General features: G+C 52.2%; 1 protein-coding gene across 1 annotated transcript; it reads right to left on the bottom strand.

The window, feature by feature from the left end:
* Positions 1-5,516: 5,516 nt before the first annotated feature.
* ALDH1B1 (aldehyde dehydrogenase 1 family member B1) lies at positions 5,517-10,269 on the bottom strand. Its single transcript, XM_069474458.1, has 2 exons — positions 10,173-10,269; positions 5,517-8,098 (listed from the first exon to the last, which is right to left on the bottom strand). Exon 2 carries the CDS (start codon positions 8,087-8,089, stop codon positions 6,536-6,538), a length of 1,554 nt encoding a protein of 517 aa, XP_069330559.1. The 5' UTR covers positions 8,090-8,098; positions 10,173-10,269; the 3' UTR covers positions 5,517-6,535.
* Positions 10,270-15,326: the final 5,057 nt, after the last annotated feature.

The following is a 15,326-nucleotide window of genomic DNA, read 5'->3' as shown; positions in this document are numbered from 1 at the left end:
TCCAGGGGTGGGGAGCGTTAGCACCAGGAGGCAGAGTTACCTGTGTCGCCTTTCACTGTGGCTGTCTCTTCCGCATGCCCGAACCTCTCCCGTAATATTAGGGAGTGGTTGATTGTCAAGGGAAGAGTAAAAATTATCAGTACGAGAGAGTGGGGGGTCAGCAGCTGCTCCTTCCTCCACGTATAAGCCCACCCGTCATGCACGTTCGCAGAGCACCTACTGTGCACCAGGCGTCACCAGGTGTTGAGGGCTCGCCTGTGGCCCTGGCACAGAGAGCTGCTCATGGCACCAGACGTGGCCCTGTCTCTCTCTGGGCTGCTGAAGGTGCATGCAGTTGTCGCTTGGGTAGAATGGGCATTGGCTTTGCAGTTGGAAGACCTGGAACCGAGGTCAAGCCCTGCCACAGTCTGCAGGTCTGGGTCACTTCCCTCGACTCTCTGAGCCTCCGTTTCCTCATCAGTCTGGGGACGTCGGCATCACTGCCCTGGCCTGCTGCTCTGAGGACCCCTCAGGGAATGGTCATGCACTGTCCATTCTGCAGGGGACACTGAGGGCTGTGGGCCAGCAGCAGAGGGCAGGGAGAGAAATCGGACATGCTTAGAGTATGTGAGAGACGTGGTCTAGTGGGACAAAAAAATTAAACCCATTTCAACCAACAAGAGCTGCCCCAGGACAAGACTAAACAAAGGACAGGTGCGATGAGCTCAAAGGGGCCAGAGATTGCTCAAATGAGGAGTTCAGAGGACGCGTCCCGGAGGAGGTGGGCCTCAGGCAGGGCCCCAGGAAGATGGGCTGACTTTGGAGCCGAAGGAAGGAAGGAGAAAGAACAACATGGGCAAGGCTGGGAGGGAGCAGACGGCCCATGGAGGAGTGGACTCTAAGACACAGGGTGAGAAGCACCCCCATGTCGGCATGCCCAAGTGGAGGCGCTGTGAGTGACAGAGCCGGGGCGAGCTGCCCCCAAACCCAGGCCCCACACAGTGGGGAGCTGTCCTGCCACCCACTGCACTTCCAGCCCCCTCTGCACCGCGGCCGGGCCGTGTAGCTTTTGCCAGTGAGATGAGTCGAGGTGGTGTGTTCGTGCGAAGCGCGGGGCTCGTGAGGAGCAGCTGTGCCTTTTCTGCAGGTTCTTCCCCATCTGCCAGCTGACACGGGGGTCTCTGAGGCCCTGCTCCATAGACCCCTCGGGATTCTATAGATGGGCTCGTGGGTTCTGTGCATTTTTTTCTGGTGAAAAAGTCACTTTTATTAACTTCTCAAAGGAGTACGTAACATAAAAATGGTTGAGAACCGTTGTAGACAGTGGAGTCACAAGATAGAAGGAACCCGTGTTCCTGAATCTACGTGTGGAAGGAAAATGCCAATTAACCAGACACCCTTGTTAGATTATTCCATAAGCAAAAAATGAATCGTTGTTGTGTTGAGCCCTCAGCCTTGGGGCTTGTTACGGCAGCCGACATTATGCTAATGCACGTGGGAGGGATACCTGGCCGGGAGCCACGAGGCCTATACTCCAGGCCCGTGCTCTGGCACCACTGAGCTTGGGGCCTCAGACAAGCGGCTCTGTGCACTTCTCTGGCTAAGTGAGATGTCCTAGAGGCTCTCAAAGGGCTTCTTAACGTGACTCCTTGTTTTCCCTTGAAGGTCTTCCTAACTCCAGGATTAATGTACACGCCACTGGGGATTGGGGAGATTAAGTGGCACTATCAACCCAGGGCAGTCTGGCTTCTGTCGCCAACGGGCCACACAAACTTCTCCATAGACCCCTGTGGCTGCTGCCTAGTGACACTCCTCAGTGTTGTTGATCTCTTGCGAGTGGCTCTCTCCCCTTGGAGAGCCCCGCCTTCCTCAGCTCTGGCCTCCTCTCCCAGGTCTTCCTCCTGCTCTTCAGCTGCCCCCGTGGGATTCTCATTCTCCTGTCACCCCTCGATGCTGGCATGCTCAAGGTCAGGCTACTCTTGCCCTCCTTGCAGTCTGTTCTTAACACAGCAACCCCACTGATCCTTTTAAAATGTAAGTTGGATTATGTCCCTGCTCTGCTCAGCACCCTCTGGTGGCTCCTTCATCAGTGAGAGCAAAGGCCCCAGTCCACCCACACAGTGGCCTCCAAGCTCTAGTCATTTGTCTCCGGCCAGGCCTGCTATGTCTCTGGCTTGCCCCTCGCTGGCAACCTGGCCTCCCGTGTTCCTGGAGCCCCCCAGCCAAGCTCCAGTCTCTTTCAGTCCCTTGTCATCTCTTCCGTGAGACCACCTCTGAGCACCTTATGAAGATTGGAACTTCCACCCCACTCAACGCTCCTGGCTCCCTCCCGGCTGGGTTTTTCTCCATAATCCCCTTAACCATCGACAGACTGTATTGTGTGTATCTTGCTCATGGTCTGCTTCCCCCATCAGAGAGGATGTTCAGGATTTTTCTTTTGTTCCCTGCTATATCCCCAGCCCTAGAGTAGTTCCCAGCCCATAGTCAACACTCAATAAAATGTGTTGAATAAATGAACAAATAAGTAAATTCCCTATCTTGTCCATAAACACACTCTTCCAGCAAGTGTCCCTTTTGCAGTGGCTGGCACCACCCTCTTGGTCACCCCAGCCAGAAACAGGATGTTACCAAAACTTTTGCTCTCCTCTTGCTCCAAGCTGCCTCTCTGTCACCACCCACCAAAGCCCGCCTCCTGGCTCTCCAGGCTCTGCCCCCGACCCCGCACCCTGGTGCAGGCCAGCGTCACTTTGGCCGTAGGCAGCAGTGTTCTGAGAGGCTCCGACCCCAGGTCTGCCCTGCTGGAGGACCCCTGACTCCCCCATCAGTATTTACTGTTACAGCAAATAGTTGTCCTTGGTTAAAGAATTATGTGTACAGCTCATTCACTGAGGTTTCCAGGGGACCCTTACCTAATTCTGTCTACAGGAATAGACGGTTACAAAATTTTTCTAAGATAAACATGTTAAGCCCTAAGTTAGAAACAGACCTAGCTGAGCACATAAATTAAAGATAAAAAAGTCAGAACACTGAGTCTGTGTACTACTGTAATCTACTTCTCTAAATACAGAGACACATGGTCAGGAGTGAAGCAGGAATAGCCTTGACGTTTAAGATAGTTCCAGCTGCACGTTATCTGCTGGGGAGGTGCTTTAATCAGCTTCTCCGCCAAGGACCCAAACCGAGCTTCTGCTCTGCAAAAAAACTCAAGGCGATGGCTGGCAGCAAAGAAGAAATGTTGCTTTGCAAACGTCCTCTGATAATGCCCTCCTTGTTGGGAGCAGCTTCTATTCTGTGAACTAACATGTCCACAGATTCCTTCAAGGCAAAACACTGCAAAACTCCTGAAACCTTTCACGTCTCTTAGCCTATTTTCCCAACACTACCCCTCAATCCGTTCTCCAGCTTTAGAAACTGAATCTGATCCCATCACTTTCCTCTTAAAACCCTCAGGGGCGTCCCATTGCAGGACAAGGTGTGAGCTTCCCTGCAGGGTGCAGGAGCCCCCTTCACAGTGCCTGCCTGCCCCCCACCAGCCTTTCCTCCCTGCCTCTCCCCTCCCTATGGGAAAACTTGCCTTTCCTCCAATCCTCCATGCTTTCTCGGAGACTCCAGGAACACCCTTCCCTTGTCCCTCAGCCTGGTTGCATCCAGTAGGATCCTGTGTCCCTTTGCACTGGACCTGTCCCTGGGCCGAGCTGGATGCCCCAGGGTGCATTGGTGTGCAGCAGTCAGAAGACCTGCACATCTCTGGGGCTCGATGTGTAGCAGGTGTAGCATGATAATACTAAATGCCACAAGGTGGTTGGAAGCATTAAGGGAGACGGCACATCGTGGGTGCTTAATAGACCTGATTTCTCTCCTCTCACCATCTCACAGCCTGTGTATGCTACTTCTCACGCCCTTTTCACCCTGCTGTGTGTCTCTCCTGCCAGACTGTGAGCTCCTGCCGGGCAGAGACTGTCTCGCTCAATTCTCCTTCCCCCACAACCAGCCTAGAGCCAGGGCCTTTGTTTTTTCTTTCTTTCTTTCTTAAACCAATAAATGAGCGGCGTAAATGAATTCCCAAGGTGGACATCAGAAGCCAGCCTCACACCCAGAATGGAGCGAACCCAAATTAAAGTTCCTAAAAGGGCTCAGATCTGGTCAGGAGAACCAGTGATTGAGCAGCAACCCTGATGGACCCAGCAAAGTCGCTGGTGTGCTGGGCTTGTTCGGCACTGCCGTGGCTCCTTCAGGCTCAGGAGTGGATTAGACATGCCCCTCAGTACACCCCCCATTTATGGGCCCTGGCACATGCTCATGGGGAACTGACTTCAAATGAGCTGCTTACTAAACCTCTCAGCTTCCGTTTCCTCATCTGGAAAAAAAAAGAGAGAAACTCCAGCACCTGCTTTATAGAATTGTAGCAAGGCTTGAACAGCATGTCAAGGTGCCTGGCAGTGTCCGACAGAGTAAAAGCTTGGTCAAAGTCTGCTGAACAGGTGGAAGCCGCAAAATTGCAGCATCCACCACCGAGGAAGTCTTGCGGGCAGGGTCTGGCCTGAATTGTGTTAGACTTCCCTGCTCACCAGTGGTGAAATGGGTGGGGAGGGGCCGAGAGGGCTGAGCTGATTCACAATTTGCCTCAGACTCAGAATTTCAGGGCTGGGAGACTGTCTTTTCCCAATCCCACCCCATACTGAGACACCATCCACAAAGTTCCTCTTGGGTTAAGAAGTATTGAGAATCACGTAAAGAATGGATGTTAGTCATTAGAGACACCCACCCATGCACTCCCATTTCCCCTTCGCTACTGTGCAGCAAAGGTGCCCGCGGCCTCCAAGAGATACAGGCAGAAGGTGCACTTCAGGGAAGAGTCAGGATCACCTCAGCCGTAGACAAATGGTATAGACAGGAGGTCCTAGGAAAGGGAGGTGAGACATCCAAATAGACCCCGAACCCTCAAGAAGGCTTCCAGCCAAACGCAAGTCACAATAATGAACAAAACCACCTTGATGCCTAGGTAAGACAATAGGAGATGACAGCATGTGCACTCACAAGAACGGGCAGACTGAAAAGTAGGGTGACTTGTAAGCCACACAGTCTGGAAAGATGGAAGCCCAGGAGGGATGGGCCCAGCATTCTGCTTCTTTATGCTGGCCTGGCTGGCTGGGGTTACGTTTACTCCCACCACGTGGGGAATGAAAGCAGCAAGACTAGCAATAACCATAAAGAACTCTGCCCTTGGAAACTCAGGAAACCCCCAGCATGTCAGGATGGCCCCGACGCTGGGCTGGGCTTGAGGGGTGGTGTGGTTTTGGGGGGCGGGGGCAATGCCAGTAGAAGCCTCGAAATGAGATGGACTTGCTCTGGGCAGGACCCAGAGTTTTTCTCTGTGGGTCTTACAGTTGTGCTTTGTCACCCAGCCAAGAGAAAACAAAAATAGAAACATTGCAGAGGGGACTTTGCACCTGGCTGGGGATTGACGAGTTACCACCTGGGTCCCTTCCATCCCCAAGACTGTAAAATGTTCAGCAGCAAGAGAACATTGAGACTAACAGAATGAATGGGTTTGTTTTAATTTTTAAATGAAATTAATTCACATCTCGTAATTAATTCCATAGTTTTTAGTATAGTCACAAAGTTGTGCAACCATCACCACTGTTCAATTCCAGAACATTTTCAAAACCTCCCAAGAAGAAATCCCAAACTCATTAGCAGTTACTCTCCCAGTCCCTGGCAACCACGAATCTACTTTCTGTCTCTGTGGATTTTCCTAGTCAGGATATTTCGTAAAAAATGGAATCATATGATTTGTAGCCTTGTATGTCTGGCTTCTTTTCACTTAGAATGTTTTCAAGGCTCCCTATGTTGTGACATATGTCAGTACTTCTTTCCCTTTTATGGCCAAATCGTCCAAGGAATATTCCATGGAAAGATTTTGTTTATCCACTTATCAGTTGATGGATATTTGGGGTGTCTAGGCCTATTTTAAAGGCATAATTATGTAAACATATTCTTTGCCTACTCCTTCCCTCAAATTAAGGAAAATCGGCAGTAAAATGGAGGGCTATGAAGAAGAACAGCCAGAACTGGTTCTTAGAAAAGGAAAGACACCCTGGTGTTCAGGTTAAGCCAACAAAGAGTAAGGCCAAGATTTGGTGTCCACCTAGTTCAAACTCCTAATGCCTTCCAAGCCTATGTCTGCGTTGAGTCCATCCACTACACCATCAAGTTAACCCATTGGAAAGTCCTTGGATCAGCAGGACTAAAAACTATTGTCCAGATCAGTGGGTTTTCATCTGTCTTCCAGAGACTTCTAAGGTTTCATGGAAGCAATTCGCAGGCCACCAAGGGGGCTGGGGCTGGGGAGCAGGCGGGTAGGACTCTGAGCCCAGCCCCCCTCCCTGCTTTAAGTAGAACAGCTCTGATTTAATTGCTTTATTTGTTGGGGGTCCTACTAAGAGTTCATTTGGAACAAATAAAGGGGATCCATGGCCAAGAAAAGTTTGGCAGCCACTGGTCTAGGTGATTGTGGAACCGCCGGACTGGGGTTGGGCCTATGCCACGGCTGTTCTCACGAGTTCTTCTGAGGAACCTTGATGGTGACTGTCTTCACCTCCGTGTAGGCCTTAAGCCCGTCCTCCCCCAGCTCCCTCCCATTGCCAGATTCCTTAAAGCCTCCAAATGGCGTGTGGCAGGTGACGATGTTATAGGTGTTTACCCACACGGTCCCAGCTTGGAGAGCCTGGGTGAAGTACATGGCCTTGTCCAGGTCCCGGGTGAACACGGCGGCAGCCAAGCCATACCTGGTGTTGTTGGCCCTCTCAATCACCTCCTCAATCTTCTTGAACTTGAACAGGGGCTGCACGGGCCCGAAGATCTCCTCTTTGGCGATCCTCATGTCATCCTGCACGCCACCAAAGACCGTAGGCTTGATGAAGAAACCACGCTCCCCAAAACGCTCCCCGCCACAGAGGAGTTTTGCCCCCTCCTTCTGGCCAAGCTTGATGTAGCCCAGGATCTTTTCAAACTGCTCCTTGTCCACCTGGGGCCCCTGCTGCGTGTCCAGCTGAAAGGGGTTCCCCACTTTCCTCTGCTTGGCTTTCTCCACGGTTCTCTCGAGAAACTCATCGTAGATGGATTCTTCAACAAAGGTCCGGGAACCAGCACAGCAGCACTGGCCCATGTTGAAGAAGAGGGCTTCGTGGCACTGCTCCACGGCGTGGCCCATGTCGGCGTCAGCCAGCACGATGCTGGGGCTCTTGCCGCCCAGCTCCAGGGTGACTCTCTTGAGGTTGGAGTCGCCAGCGGCCTTCTGGATCAGGTGGCCCACCTCCGTGGAGCCCGTGAAGGCAACCTTGTCAACATCCATGTGCTCGGCGATGGCCGCCCCTGCTGTTGGGCCATAGCCCGTGATGATGTTCACCACGCCAGGGGGAAAGCCCGCCTCCTTGATGAGGGATGCCACGTACAGGGCGGAAAGGGGGGTCTGCTCCGCCACCTTCATAACCACGGTGTTGCCTGTGGCGAGCGCCGGGGCGAGCTTCCAGCCCTGCATGGCCAAGGGGAAGTTCCAGGGGATTATCTGGCCACAGACACCAACTGGCTCATGCCGGGTGAAGCAGAAATGCTCGCCGTCCATGGGGATGGTCTTGCCGTGCCACTTGTCAGCCCAGCCAGCAAAGTACCGGTATACCTTGATGACCTCATCCAGGTCTAGGGCATAAGACTCTTGGAAAGGCTTCCCGTTGTCCAGGGTCTCCAGTGAAGCCAGGTAGACACGATCCCGCTCCACTAGGTCAGCCAGGCGGTTCAACAGCCGGCCCCGCTCGGAGGCATCCATCCGGCGCCAGGGGGACCCCAGGCGGAAGGCCTCCCGGGCAGCTTTCACGGCCAGATCCACATCAGCCCGGTCCCCTTCAGCCACGTGCCCAATGACCTCCCCCGTGGCAGGGTTGACTGTCGGGAAGGTCTTCCTGCTGACCGCATCTCGCCACTCGTTGTTGATGAACAGCTGGTTGTAGCGGATGTCTGGGTTCAGGATGGGGCTTGGGAGGGCTGCTGCCGAGGAGTACGGGGCGGTCCTGCCGTGGAGGCAGAGCAGCCGGGGCACCAGGCAGCGCAGCATGCTGACACTCTGGAGAGGGACAGAAGGAACCAGTGTGAACAGGAGGGACAGGGCAAGGGGGCACCCAGAGGCCCACCAACTCAGACGTCCCAAGATTCCAGCATAAAGGGGCATTACCTCTAAAGACATGGATTGTAAGGGGTGCGAGGGACCTATAGAACTCTCTGGTCCTACTCTGTCATGCTCTACCTCACTCCCTCCCTCCCTCCGCAGGGTCTTTGCTCAAATGCCACCTCCTCAGCAAGGCCTTCTCTGACCACCCTTTATAAAGCTGCAACACTCCCTATCCCCACACCCTGCTAGAAGTTTCTCCATCTCCCATCCCAAACCCTGTCTTTACAGGCTCACATGTTCATTATCTGTCTTCCTCCAATAAAATGTAAGCTCCATGAGGGCAGGGATTTTTTTTTTTTTTTCTGTTTCATTCATTGCTATGTCCCTGAGCCTAGAATGATGCCTGCTACAGAGCAGCTGCTCAAGAGATAGTCATTGAAGGATATACTCAGGAAACATAGAAATCTCCACAAACACCTTTTAAGAATTCACCTAAGACTTGAGCAGATGTCAAAGGGACTCCGATACAGTGGTTCTGCAAGAAGGGCTTGAGTCCTTTCCCCTGTGTGCCTCAGTTCACCCATATGAGAAATGCCCCATGGGGTAATGTCCAATGGGGTCTTGCATATAAAAAGCCTGACATGCTCCACCCAGGACATTAGAAAACCTAGTCTAGCCCCCGGGACAGGTCCCAGCCACACCTCAGCTCGCCCAGAGGAGCAGCCAGGCAGCAGCAGCTGGGAAGAGGGCCTGTTTGTTCCTATGCCACGGCTCTGAAAACAGTGTCAGCCCGGCGGTTCAACAGCTGGCCCCATGGGGCATCTCACATATGGGGGAAGTGATATGTGAACAACATATCAGTTGTTTAAACAACAGGTACCATAAAATTTAAACAGCATATAAAATTTATGAAATGAAAATTAAAGTGTGTAAAGTTCCTAGATGAAGCAGCTATTCTCCAGCCAGGATTGAATCCCTCAGCGTTTGCTCTCTCACAGGAAACTTGCCCCGCCCAGCAGCAAAAGGAATTGCACCTGCCTCCCCCCGTGGCCCCCCTCCTGTCTCACCCCCTAGCCAGCCCTGGGCAGGGAGAGGAACAAAGAACTCATTCAGGAAAGCCAGGCTGCAGCAAGGGCCCCACCCCATAAAAAGCAGCCATGACCAAGAAAGCGCCCTCTGGGGGAAAGTTGAGGGTACCCCCAGGTTCCATTTAGCTCAGGGCTCTGCCATATGCTGGGACAGTAGCAGCCTCACTGCCAACAGGCCAGGGTCTGAGGGGGAGGAGTCCAAGGGGAGGGGGGAAAGGGGGAGTCACCAATCCTCCAGGAGGGGCCTGGAGGGGCTCAGCAGGCAGGGGAGGTGGTTCTCCCGCCTCCCCAAGGCTGTTCCTACTCTCGGGCCTTATACGGGGTCTGCGGGTAGGAAGATCGCGGCTCACAGGCACACCACGCTTTACAGTTTGCAGGCCATCTTCTCACCCCAAATTCACAAAGCCTGCCTGCAGTCCCTGGGTGATCGGGGTGGATGATGATCCCATTCTGGAAGAAGGTTGGGCACCAGAGAGGTTCAGGGTCTCACTGAGGACACACAGCATCCACAGCCCTAGCTTTGCATTTCCTCAGAATAGGGGCCGTTTTTTACGGTTCACCCTGTATTAGCGCCATGTGGGAAAGCCCAGACCTCCTCGGTATGAGGGACCCTGAGGAACCCTGGCGGCGCCCTTCCCACCCCCTCTGCGCCCATCCCACCCCCTCTGCGGGGAGGGGGCGTATGTCCCAGCCTCTTGGCTGGAGTGGGCCGGGTGGGCAGGAGTGCTTAGGTTTGGGGGGGGGGGGCAGTCTGTGTCCTCAGGGCCGTCCAGCGCCAGCCAGGGACGAGGTGGGGAAACGGGGCGTGGAGGGAGTCCTACAGGCGGAAAGGCCGGCCCACAGACCAGGAAGCCCGGGCCCAGAGGGGAACGACTCCATCGCCGCAGGGACAGGGGCCTCGGCCTGCCCCGAGGAGACGAGGGGAGACGGGCGTTAGTTACCTGCGGCAGGCTTGGCTCCGGCTCAGGTTCAAGTTCAGGTTCCGACTCTCCCAGGTCTACTGCAGCTACCCGCCCCGGGCTCCCCGTGGGCCCCGCCTCCGCGCAGCCCGAGGCTCCTCCCTCCAGGCGCTGGCCGGCGTGGCGTGCGCGGGGCCCAACACTCTACCTGTCACCACCCCAGCCCTCTGCCCCGCGGCGGCCCGCACCGCTCCAGCGCGCCGTCACTCGCAGCCCGGCACGCCCAGCGGCCACACTGCTCAGATCTGGAGTCCCGAGACGCTCGTTTGGGAGGGGAAACTGAGACCCAGAGAGGGGCAGGGGCTTCCCCAGGTCGCACGGCAAGGCTCTCCGAGGCTGGCCCCCAGCTACACTTTGCATTTCTCGTCGGGTACGCACAGGACACACCGCGGTCGATCGCCTTCCTGGAGCCACTCCTTAACCCCTTCTCTGCCTCGCCTCACTAATTTCTGAGTGTCTTCCACTTTCACTACCCTTTCCCCCAGTTCCTTTAAGAAGATTTTATATTTGTGCACTTTCAAAAATGCAGGTTTTGTCCTAAGAATAAGAATATATACAATGTAGAAAGCTTAGAAAACACAGAAAAGGATGAAAAAGAAGGAAAAAAAATCACTGTAATCCCTTCATCCAAAGGTAGCCATGATTAGGGTTGGGTGTTCATCCTGCTGGTATTTTCTCCTCTGCAGGAAATTCTTGTAATAAAAATGAAATCATATAGTGACCTCTATTTTGCTGCTTAAAAAAAAAAAAACTTAGGATTCCATTATGAACTCTTCTCTTATCGCTAATTATAGACAACATCATTCTCTCCAAGGTGGCACAGAATTCCCTGGTAGGGGTGAACTGTCGGGCAGTGGACTGTCTCCATCTTGTTGCTATAAAGATGCCAAGACGGACTACTGACACTGCACCCACACCGTGCCTCAACAGCTATGTTTCCCAGTTAGGTTCTGGAGGTGAACTGCCAGTTAGCAGCACTCCTGCCAGAGTGGAAGTTGGGAATGTGTGGGAGGGCATTGTCCTGTGCTGTAGGCTGTCACTAGCAGGATGGCAGAAACGTGAGATGTTCTGCAGCAGGCAGTGACCGTCTCTCTCCAGCTTCCTGATGAGAACTGGCAGCTGTGCCTGCAGCGGCTCCTTGACTTCTGCCCCTGGCTCTTTGAATGGAGGCTGCAAGTGTGTCAGCGGTGGCCTCAGATAAGTCACAAGGCTGGCAGGCCACATCCATGTTGTTCCAGGAGTCAGTCCTGGTCTAGCTAAGGCCTCTTCTACCTCTGCTCCTTCCAGCAGTTCTTTCAGCACCCAATCCCCTGTATGAAATCCCTGCCTCTCGACATAGGCAGAGTGTTCACATGTCACTGCCTGGACCTAATTCACATAGTTCTTTCCTTCAGCTACATCGCTATGGAATCTTTTGCTACCATATCATGGTTAGGATGTTCACAGCTCTTCTGCAAAATTTAGCTCTTCATTTGCATCTTGACACCCTGATGCTCAGGCTTTCCTTGGGTTTCCCCAGCAACGGTGTGAGCCCCTAGCAGAGCCTCTCCTTCCTCCCCTAAAGTATGCCTTGGCACTGGCCTGGCATGCCGGGATTGATTGACTTAATGATTAATTGGCCAATCATTAATAGGCCTTGTTGATAGAAGCAGTGAGTCCCTGACAAAGCAGGTACCAGTCCTCATGTGTTCAGACCATGCTGGAGAGCTGTGATAGGTTTGAGAGGCCGGCAGACAGGAAATAACCCCCAAGGGGAAGGTTGGGGGCTGTGCCCTGTGAGGAGCAGCTGAAGGAACTGGAGGCATTCACCCTTTAGAACTGGAGGGACAAGGTTGTGTCCTCCAAACCAAATCTCTGAAGAGCAAAACCAGAGAGGATCTGCAGGGTCCTAGAAGGCAGAGCTGGACCAGTGAGGGGAAGTTTCAGGAAGGCAGAGGCGGAACTTCCTGATGAAGCAGAGCTGGCTATGTGTGGGAGGGGCTGCCTTGAAAGTCAATGAGCCCCCCATCACTGGAGGAATACAAGGAGGGACAGACAACCATTTGGCAAAATCCTAGTTCTTACAAGGACTGAACTAGACAAGTGGCTTCCAAACTTAGCTGTGCATCAGAATTGCAAAGGGAGCTTCAAAAAAATTTTTTTATAACCTCCTGGGTCTTACCTTCAGAGACTCTAAATTGATAGGTGGGTTGGAGCCCAGGAATTTTTTTTTATGCTTTCCTTATGATTCTGGTGTGCAACCATATTTGGGAAGTGCTGGCCTAAGTGGTCTTTGGTCTTTCATGACTTCATCATGGATGTTTCCAGAAAGTGACTGGCCCTGCAGATGCTCTGTACCTAGATTCCGTCCAGCACGCTCACCCTTGACACTTCCTAAGCTGTGGCTGGCATCAGGCCTCATCAAAGTGGTCCTGTTGCAAGGCGTTTATAAAAGCAGCAAATAAATTTTAAAAAAGAGAATCTTCCACAATGCTTGACATTTATGGCTTAGCGAGAGGGATGAATGTGCAGTGGCTGAGGGCAAAATGCACAAGTTATTTTTGCAGAAGGCTATTTCTCAGGAATGTGTTGGATTCAGCTTTTGAATTAGTGAAAAGGATCCAGGCCTCTATAATGGATATTGGGCCTGGAGCCCTGTGGATTAGAGGGGAAAGAGTGAGATAACACAAGCCTCAGTCAGGTCATTATCCTCAGGGAATGTCATCATGGATGTGTTTACACTGGGCCGGTGGGGGAAGAGAAGCTATTTCTATCCTTCAGTGCCTTAGAGCCTTGTATGTCTGGAAAGTTACTGAAGAAATCCCAGCTCTGAGAATGATAAACAGATCAGATAGATTCCAAACAAAAAGGCATGTGAACTGTGCTGGGGTACAAAGCATTTATTCTACACGGAGCATAATCCTTCTCCACACTTGAACTGATGAGGGAGGACTGGGTCAAGACCTGAGAACTTGCAGGGAATGGAAATGTAAAAATAAGATGCATTTAAAATCAAACCAAAAAATATGTTTTCTTCCTCTGTTTTTCTAAGTGAACCTCTAAGTGAAGCTTACACTTGAACATGTCCAAAGTCTGAATGTTGTTGAACAAAACCAGGCCTGAGGATTTGCCACAAACTCAGTTCTCCTTCTGCCTACGTGTCTTCCTTCCTCTTCCCTCCCTGTGCACCTCATTTTTATGCTTGAGGAAACTGAGACCCAGGAATGGAAAGTGATTTGCCCAAGGTCACACAGGGGATTGGTATCAGAGTTCAAACTAGAAACCAGGTTCTTGCACAAGCATACAAATATGGGATGGAAGCAGAGCATGTGGCTGGTGCATGGGCATCTGCAGATGTGGGTTGCTACCCATGGCTTTGAGGAGCCCCCTGAGAGGCATCCAGTTCAAGGCCACAGGCAGCAGAGAACACTGGTGGTAGCCTTTCCCTAATCCCAACATTTCCAGATTTCTTGAAAACGACTTCCTGCCCTTGATTTCCCAGCCTCCCAGCACTTACATAAGTCTTTAATTCCTTGTACTGAATCTCTTCCTACTCAAAACACCTAGAGTGGCTTCTGTTTTCTTGAAAATGTCCTGATAGCATCAGTGAGACTAAGAAAGACCCAGCTGAGATGAGGAGAAGAGAAGGAGGGGGAAGAGGAGGAAGAGGAGGAGGATGGGGGAAGGAGGAAGAGGAGGCTGCCTCGGTGTTTACACATGGCAATGGCATCTGTGAGTTTGCCCTAGCAGAGCAGAAGGCCCAGCTCTGACTGCACTACCCTGGTTGTGGCTCCCCTCCTGACAGTTAAGGCAAGGAGAAAAGCCACATGCGAATGACCCAAGCAGTAGCTGAAGGCAGCGCTGCGGGTGCGCTGGAAGCTCCCTCCTGGGGGAGCGAGGAGGTGGAGTTGGGGAGAGGTCAGGGGATGAGATTATAAAGGGAAGAATGAGGGTGGTAAGTAGGAGGGCTATGCCAACCCCTCCCTGGGCATGGAGGGGCCTGCCCTTCACACCTGCCTGCCCCTTCTCCCTCTGGCACAGTGACAAGCAGCACAAGATAAATCAATCCTATCTCAACTGTCCCAGTGAGGATGCTCCAGATCAGAGGCCACAAACTGGCAGCTTTGGTCTCAAGCCAGCACACATGCTCTGTGTGGCCCCAGCAGAGGTTGTGGGGTTCCCCCCACTTTTATGCTTTCTAATGTTTAAATATTGAGCTATTTAAACCACATCAGACCAATCTGGTTCTACTTTTCTGCAACAAAGTTGTGAGTTATTTTTCAGTTGCCATGGACCCCCAGGTTGAAGGTCACATAATCTGAGCATGCCCAGATGAATCAAGTGTGCAACCATAGACGGAGCCTAAGTGCTTGGACTGAGGAGTGGGTACTGAATTAGGAAGCGGACACTGCACGGCAGGATCCAGGATCCAGTCAGCACCTTGGCATCACTCCATGGCAGGATCCAGTCAGAATGTGTCTCCTGGCATCACAAGATCCAATCAGATCCACCTCATTACCCTCTGACCATAAAACCTGCCCAAACCCCAGATCAGGGTGACAGAGTTGAGTCTAATTCCTGTCTCCTTTTTTTTTCTTCGCCACCTGACAGTAAACCCTTCTTGCTTCAAAAACTTGGTACTTTGGTGTTTGGCTTTCCACTGTGTGTGGGCAAACAAACCCAGTTCAGTTTAGTTATATTATTTCATATTACAAATTTATACTTCTAGTTTTTCTTGAAAATTTGCAAGATCTAGCTCCATTGGGTCTGCACACTCCTGAGGAACAGTCAGTCAGCTAAAGATGCATGTGGTAGCTGCTTTCTTTAGACAGGAGTTTCACTTTCCAGTTTGCCATAGGCCTCACCACCCCCTATTGCTTCATACCAGGTTCACTGATTGTGGTAGGCAGAATAATGGCCCCTAAAGATGCCTCTGTCCTAATCCCTGGTGCCTGTGGAGATATTTCCTTTCATGGCAAAAGGAGACTTTGCAGTTAATGATCTTGAGGCAGAGAGATCATTCTGGATTATATGAGTAGGCCCAATGTAATCACAAGAGTCCTTGTCAAAGGAAAACAGGAGTCAGAGAAGGAGATGTGGGGACGGAAGCAGAAGTTGGAGTGATGCAACCACAGCCAAAAATGCAAGCAGATGGAA

The sequence above is a fragment of the Eulemur rufifrons genome, chromosome 7, assembly GCF_041146395.1.
Source record: "Eulemur rufifrons isolate Redbay chromosome 7, OSU_ERuf_1, whole genome shotgun sequence".
Lineage (NCBI taxonomy): Eukaryota > Metazoa > Chordata > Mammalia > Primates > Lemuridae > Eulemur > Eulemur rufifrons.
Note: the sequence above shows the minus strand (reverse complement) of the source record. Positions and strands in the feature narration are given on the sequence as shown.